Raw genomic sequence first — 8,353 nt, 5'->3', positions numbered from 1 at the left:
TGCAAAAATTGTAAAGAAATCATTGTGTCGAGTGTTAAAGGATAAAAAAAAGTGTGGAGTACAGAGGAGGGAGGCACTGAGTCTGACTTGAAGGAGAGCAGCAGAGGAGAAACTGGCAAACGAAAGCTACCCCAACAAACAGACAAACAGGCAAAGGGCACTTGGCCTCAGGAGAAACGCTATTTTGTGGTTGTTGTTTTTTAAGTATTTCCAAGGCCAGATATGGAGTATTCTCCATATTTGCAAATTTTTTATGTTCCGGCCATTCTTCTCATTCACTCTCTCCATTCATCCAATTAACTTCACACATGCATTTATTCTATAAACTCCATGAGGGCGGAGACTTTGTGTCTTCTTCATCACCACATCTTCGATGCCTACAACAGTGCCTGTCATTGGTAGTTGCCCTACGTGAACTAATCCAAGGCAGAAAGGCTAATCGGGGCTTTTAGCTCCTGCTTTTCACCATTTCCAGCAGGGCACATAGGTCTACGCAGTCCCAGTCTGAACAAACCGGACGCAACCAGAGTCAGCACCTCTTTCTTCCAGGAACCACCGGCTCCTACGCAGAGCTGCGGAACCGCTACAGCGGCGGCATCCTGAAGCAGCCGGAACATAGGTGTGGCGGAACCTGAAAGAAGCCGTATCTGGGGGCGGTGGAACCTCGGATTCGGCGGAACCAAACTGCGGCGCCCACGGAGCTACCCGGACTCTGTTTGGAGCGGAAGCGCAGTGGTCGCCGCTTCCTGGTTGCGGGTCGGCGTCGAGGGCCGGGCTTAGCCGCAGCGATGTTGCCCTACACGGTGAATTTTAAGGTGTCGGCGCGCACCCTCACCGGGGCCCTCAGTGCCTACAACAAGGCGGCGGTGGACTGGTGAGGGCGCGGGGCTCCGAGGCCGCCGGGCTCGGCCAGGAGTTTGTGAGGGGAAGGGGACAAAACAAGAGGTTTCATCCCCCCCCCCCCCCACCGCTTAGTTTGGCCTCGCAAAGACTGGGTGCCGCCTTCACACTTGGAGATTTTCATTTAAATGCTGGATTTTTGTTGTTGTAAAAGCCGTAAATGCCCCGTGTGGGAACTTTCCCGGTGTGGATATATTTGCCCTCGTTCTCGCATCTCTGTTTCTTTTTGCTCTTTTCCCCACACCTTCCTCACCCTCCCAGTCTCGTCTCTTAACCTCTCTCCAGTCTCCAGCCTTCTCTCCCCAGTGTCAATTCCCCTACCACGTTCTCGTCCCCATTCTGTCTTCTTTCTCTTTCATCCCTGTTTCTTACCTTTATTCGCTGAACAGTGTGCCGGACCCTGTGCCAGGCACCTGTGCTCTCGCCGGCACTTCGTCTCCCCTTTATCGGTTTACTGTAAAATGACACTGCAAATTAACAACTGGACAGATATAAAGCAAACTGCGGTCGCTGTGGCTACTGGGAATGTTGGCAAGAGTACCGAAACCTCCTGTTCACTGTTTGTCTTTTTATCTGGTGGGAAGGACCGGGGCTAATCACAGATACCGGGGAGCGTGGTCGCACGCACTTTGTGGATGCTCAGTATTCAAAGTTGAATAAGACGAGGTATATGCCCGCAAAGGCAAATAGACGACGGGAGTTGCTTTATACGTCTTCACGGCTCTATGTGCATATCTCTCAGAACCTTCTTTTTTTATCTGAAAGAAAAACTAAACAAGCTTTTTTAAAGCTAAACTAGACGTTTTATTTAAATGGTATAATGTAAAATACTAGCCTTTGGGCTTAAATAATTTTATTAATGGTGGTGCATGTTAGATTTCTCACTTATTTAGGCTGCCTCTTGGCAAGAGAGAAGTTGCTTTGCTTTGCTTTTTACTTAAATTTTAACACTTTTTGTTAGGGGCTGGCAAGGTTTAATTGCTTATGGATGTCATTCGCTGGTGGTAGTGATTGATTCCAATACTGCTCAAACGCTTCAAGTTTTAGAAAAACATAAAGCTGATGTTGTCAAGGTAAGTCAGATCCTACTTTGACCCTATAACATATTGTCTATTCTAAAGTTTTAAATATCGCTAGAATCTCAGTAAGTCATATGTACACATGTTGAATAGGTTTTAAGTATGATAATCTATTTGGGGTAGCCTAGTATTTCCATATATAATGTCACATCAGGATGAGCTAGTATGGCTCAGATGAGCTAGGATGAGCTAAAATGCTAGTTCTTAGGTCATTTCAAAGCTGGTGGAAAACACTAATTCTACCATGTACTGGACCACTCATTCACTCATTAATTTTGAGCACCTAACATGTGCTAAGGATATAGAGATGAAAGCCCTCAAGCAATTCATTGTCTAGTGAGGAAGAATGAAAAGAAAACACACAAATACAGTGTGGTAGGTGAGACCTGCCTAATATGCTGTGGAAAGACAAAGGAGCTACAGGTCACCTCGTTTTAGGGATCAGAGGAGGGTCTCAGAAGTCTTTTCATTTTAGGAACTGGTAAACAGTAGTTGGCCAAGTGAAAATTTGGAGAGATGCACTGCAGGAAAAAGGGAGAATATACACAAAGGGAAGTAACATGTGTGAGGATGGCCAGAAGATGGGATACACATGTAGGAGTGATGAAAGAAGACAGCTGGAGAAATTTACCTGCCCCGAAAGGTTTGTAAGATTATGAAGGAATCTGGATTTTTAAGTAGGAGATTGATATGATCGTATTTGCATTTTAGAAAAACTCATTCTGGAATCAGTGGAGGATCTGTTGGAAAAAGGCAAGACAAGGCAGTGGGATCATTTAGGAGAATTGCAGTAATTTGGGCAGGAAATTCTTAGGGCCTAAAATAAAGCGGAGGCGTGAAGGAGTTACATTTAGGAGCTAAGAGGTAAACTTGATAGCCTTGATAGTAAACAATCTTAAGGGAGAGTCAGAATAGAATGACTCCAAGGTTTCTGTTTGAGTAGTTGAATGGCAGTGTTGCTTTGATGAGGTGAGTGTGTGAGAAGTCGGTGAGTTTAAGTGTTTAACGTGCAAAGTCTGAGACACCTGGCGCAATTGAATTATACTCATCTGAAATTTTAGGAGACATGTTACAATTGGAGATAGAGATTTGGGGTCTTTTTCGTTGTTAACAGCTTTACTGAGATATTCATATCATTTAAATTCACCTGTTTAAAGCATACAATTCCCTGGCTTTCAGTATATCCACAGAGCTGTGTAGCTGTCACCACAGTCAGTTTCATAACCCCCAAAAGAAACCCTGTACCCGTTAGCAGTTGCCACCCATGCCTTTTCCCCGTCCCCTTCATCCCTAGGCAGCCACTAATCTACTTTCTGTCCTGTAGATTTGTCTGTTCTAGGCATTTCAAATAAATGAGACGATACGATATGTGCCTGGCTTCTTTCACCTAGCATAATGTTTCAAGGTTCATCCATGCCGTAGCATATGTCAATACTCTGTTCCTTTTTATTGCTGAATAATATTCCATTGTATGAAATACAATATTTATTTATTGATGGACATTTGGGTATTTCCCACTTTTTAGGTATTATGAATAATACTGCTGTGAACATTTGTGCACAGTCTGTTTGTGTGAACCTATGTTTTCATTTCTCTTGGATATATGCCTAGGATTAGAATTGCTGACTCGTGGTAACTCTATGTTTAACTTTTTGAGGAACTGCCAGACCATTTTCCAAAGAGGCTGCACTATTTTACATTCCTATAGCAGCGTATGAAGGCTCCAATTTCTCCTCATCCTGAACAACACTTGTTATTACATGTCCTTTTGATTATAGCCATCCTAGCAGATATGAAGTGGTTCTCATTGTGGTTTTGGTTTGCATTTCTCTGATGGCTAATGATGTTTAGCATCTTTTCATGTGTTTTTTGGCCATTTGTAGATCTTCTCTGAGAAGTGTCTGTTCATTCCTTTGCCCATTTTAAAATTGTATTTTTAAAAATTTTGGAGTTGTAAGAGTTCTTTATGTATTCTAGATACAAGTCCCTTATCAGATATATGGTTGGCAAATATTTTCCCTCATTCTGTGAGTTATCTTTCACTTTTTTGATAGTGCCCTATGAAGCACAAGTTTTAAATTTTGATGTAGGTATAATTTTTTTTCTTTTGTTGCTGTATCCAAGAACCATTGCTCTTCCCAATGTCAAGAAGATTTACACCTTTGTTTTCATCTAAGAATGTATGGTTTTAGCTCTTATATTTAAATTTCAGATCCATTTTGAGTTAATTTTTGTATGTAATGTGAAGTAGAGAAAAATACAGGTGATTTTTTTTTTTAATACTAACATGTATCTTGTGATCTTGCTAAACTTGTTAGATCTAGTAATTTGGGTGATTTTTTTTTTTTTAACATAGACAATCATGTTATCTGCAGATAACGACAAGTTTGGGTTTTTCACTGATAATCTGGTGTCTTTTATTTCTTTTCCTTTGTCCTATTGTGTTGACTAGGACCTCTACTACAATGAATAGAAGTGGAGGGAGGATACTCTTGTCTTATTCCTGAGCCTAGGAGGAAAGCATTCAGTCCTTCACCATCAATTCTGATGTTAGGTATAGGGGGTTTTTTTGTTTTTTTGTTTTTTTTTATTTTGAGAAAAAATATATTCTCTCCCCCCCCCCCCATTTCTATCTTTTTGGCATTTCTGGAGTTTTCATTTCTTAGTGTAGATCTGTGTTTCAGTCTGGCGTCATATTCCTTTTGCCTGAAGAATTTCCTTTAAGTCCTTGAGGTATCTGATCCTCTCAGCTGGTTGATCCTCTCAGCTTTTATTTGGCTGAGAAACTATTTCACCAGTTTTTTTGTTTTTTGTTTTTCTTTTTTTCTTGTAGTGCTTTAAAGATATCACTCCCAGCTTGGGTAATTTTTAATGAGAAATTTTTGTCTTTGTTTCTGTGTATGCATTGTATCTTTTCTCGTCTCATCTCCTTATCTTGATTTTCAGCAGTTTGATTATGCTGTGTTTAGTGATTTTTTTTTAACATTTTTATTGTAGTATAATTGCTTTACAATGGTGTGTTAGTTTCTGCTTTATGACAAAGTGAATCAGTTATACATATACATATATCCCCATATCTCTTCCCTCTTGCGTCTCCCTCCCTCCCACCCTCCCTATCCCACCCCTCTAGGTGGTCACAAAGCACCGAGCTGATCTCCCTGTGCTATGCGACTGCTTCCCACTAGCTATCTATTTTACGTTTGGTAGTGTATATATGTCCATGCCACTCTCTCACTTTGTCCCAGCTTACCCTTCCCCCTCCCCGTGTCCTCAAGTCCATTCTCTAGTAGGTCTGATTTTTTTTTTTAATATGTACACTGCTTGACATTTACAAAGATGGAATTCAAGTACTACACACACACACACACACACACACACACACACACACAACAATAATTCTTATCCGTGGTAGTTTTATTCTGTAAAGTTGTTGCAAACGCTGAGTTAGCATATACTGAAACATTGATGGCTCCTCGGGGAAGTACACGGTGTGGTTCCGAGTGAGCCTTTAGTCACAATATTTTCATCAACTGATTGATACATAACCTTGTTTTATATGTGTTTCTGTTAAAAGACATTTATTATATATTGTTGGTTTATTATCAGTGAGCTCATGACCGACAGCACTATAATTCATGCCTGGACAAAGGTTATTTCACGTGTTTTCTTTCTGTAAGGCACGTCACAACTTCTTGTGCTCAGGAGCACTAGACAGCACTTCAACGCTGCGCTTGAGGACCATTTTAAACAGTGAAATCGTCAACAAGAAGCACAAAAATGCAAAAAACATGGTACTTAATAGACCTCAGAAAAGACATTTGTTTACATTATGAGAACTGGAACAAGAGTGCCTCATTCAACCACAGCTGGGATGCAGTTGTATGTTGAGGGACTCAGATTTTTCACTACCCTGCACATGTCCATGAATGACTGCAAAAGCACTGCAAATACTGATTTCGCAAATAAAATCACAAATACGTTTTAGCGAGTAGGCAAATTCACAAATACAGAATCTGCAAATAATGAGGAGGGAGAGTATACATACATTCACACATGTGAATATACGTTTATATACATTCAAACATATATGCATATATATATATGCCTACACACACATTTTATTAAAAAAATTCTTGCCTGAGGAAAAGATGTGTTGGAGTAGAAACATAAGGCTTATTAACACTGGAGTTGAGAAAACTTTTTGTTTCCATCTTTTTCATGAAGGCTGTTGGAATTGGTTAGCATGCTTCCCTAACCTAGCATTTTCTATGAGTGCTTACTTATAAATACACACATATGTGTGTCTGTGTACATATGTCTACATAGGTATATACTTGAAGTGTCTGTGGTGTTAAGTTCGTTTACTGAACACATACTCGAACGTCAGCTGCAAGCACTGTGTTATAGGCTCGGGGATAGAAATGTGAGCGAGGCCTTGGTGATCCTGCCCTATGGAGCGGGATTGGTGATAGGGTTGGTGATAGGTCAAAAGAAAGTAAACAGAGTAATTACAAAGTGTTGTGTGGGAAATGTTCTGAAGTAAGCAAATAGGATGCTGAGCTAGAGGGGAGGGGAGGTTGTGTCCAGGGAAGGCCTTGGCTCAGAGTAAGGACTCTGTGTTTTATTCCTTACTCTGCCATTATTCGATGCTCAGTTAATTCCTTGATTTTGTGCCAGGATTCTCGTGTTTTTTATTTTTTAAAAAAACTATTCTTAATGATATTACTAAAACTATGATGCACAAATTTGTTTTTTAGAGAAAAAACTGTTAACGTTATTTTCCAATTTAATGAGAGGGATAGCCAGAGTTTTTGTTTGCTTTTGGTTTTTTCCTTTGCAAGGTTTTTGTAGCTGTAAGTTGTCTCCTTTTAATTAGAAGAATAGAATGCAGGAAAAGATTCTGCTTAGCAATTTAGGATTTTACATGTTATGTCAGAATTAGATTTTATGGTTATTACTATGATCAAACGATATACCAATGATCATACCATTTTAAGATATGGTGTTCTGGAGTTTTTTTTACCTGAATTCCCCAGATGAGTAAGGCTGTGCATCATTTTTCATATTTTAAAGGCAGGAACATTGTGATGTTTTCAAAAATATTTTAATTGCAACTTTTAAAAAATATCATAATAATAAAAATGTCTGACTTTCAAGATGGAAGCTAGTTTCCTCTTTTAAAAATTTTTATTGGAGTATAGTTGATTTACAATGTTGTGTTAGTTTCTGCTGTACAGCAAAGTGAATCAGTTATACATACACACATATCCACTTTTTTTTTTTAGATTCTTTTCCCATGTAGCCCATTACAGAGTATTAAGTAGAGTCCTCTGTGCTATACAGCAGGTTCTTATTAGTTATCTATTTTATATATAGTAGTGTGTAAATGTCAATCCCAATCTCCCAATTTATCCCTCCGCCTGCCCTTATCCCTTGGTAATCATAAGTTTGTTTACTATATTCGTGACTCTACGTCTGTTTCGTAAATAAGTTCATTTGTACCCTTTTTTTTAGATTCCACATATAAGCAATATCATATGATATTTGTCTTTCTGTACCTGACTTACTTCACTCAGTATGGCAATGTCTGTGTCCATTCATGTTGCTATAAATGGCATTATTTTGTTCTTTTTTATGGATGAGTAATATTCCATTGTATGTATGTACCACATTTTTATCCATTCCTCCATTGAGGGACATTTAGTTTGCTTCCATGTCCTGCCTATTGTAAATAGTGCTGCAGTGAACATTGGGGTGCATGTATCTTTTTGAATTATGGTTTTCTCCGGGTATATGCCCAGAAGTGAGATTGCTGGGTCATATGGTAGTTCTATTTTTAGTTTTTTAAGGAACCTCCATACTGTTCTCCATAGTGGCTGTACCAATTTACATTCCCACCAACAGTGTAGTAGGGTTCCCTAGTTCCCTATTTTTATAATATAAGTGTAGAATGTAGTTTGGGTTCCAGTTGGTGTTTTATGAAAATTATGTGTAGTTTCATCCAGTGCAAGTATTTACTTGATTTGATTTCTTCTTGATACTAGGTTAAATGGGCCAGGGAAAATTATCACCATAACATTGGCTCGCCATATTCCTTGCGCTTAGCTTCTGCTGATGTCAATGGAAAGATCATCGTTTGGGATGTAGCAGCAGGAGTAGCTCAGTGTGAGATCCAGGAGCATGCCAAGCCTATTCAGGGTGAGGAAAGTCTGTACTCCGCCAAGCGTCTGTATTAATACACTTACTCTTAGAGTGGTTGGTTTTTCCCATTCGTTTAATTTCGTCACTTCTCAGTTAACTCTTGATTGTGTTTAGCCTGTTCTGCTGATCCAAATCTAGCTTTCTTTTCCTTATCAATACGCTTCTGGGCTTAT

At 39.6% G+C, this 8,353-nt stretch overlaps 1 protein-coding gene across 2 annotated transcripts in view; it reads left to right on the top strand.

Annotated features, from left to right (window-relative positions):
• Window positions 1-720: 720 nt before the first annotated feature.
• The window catches only part of WDR11 (WD repeat domain 11), a 54,446-nt gene continuing 46,813 nt past the window's right edge, over window positions 721-8,353 (top strand). For both annotated transcript variants that reach the window (XM_057530974.1, XM_057530973.1), the window contains exons 1-3: window positions 721-874; window positions 1,862-1,973; window positions 8,024-8,177. In XM_057530974.1, the coding sequence (XP_057386957.1) occupies window positions 789-874; window positions 1,862-1,973; window positions 8,024-8,177 (352 nt within the window). In that variant the 5' untranslated portion in view covers window positions 721-788. The remainder of the gene's footprint in view (window positions 875-1,861; window positions 1,974-8,023; window positions 8,178-8,353) is intronic.

The sequence above is a fragment of the Balaenoptera acutorostrata genome, chromosome 16, assembly GCF_949987535.1.
Source record: "Balaenoptera acutorostrata chromosome 16, mBalAcu1.1, whole genome shotgun sequence".
Taxonomy (NCBI): domain Eukaryota; kingdom Metazoa; phylum Chordata; class Mammalia; order Artiodactyla; family Balaenopteridae; genus Balaenoptera; species Balaenoptera acutorostrata.
This window is presented reverse-complemented; position numbering and strand designations above follow the sequence as displayed.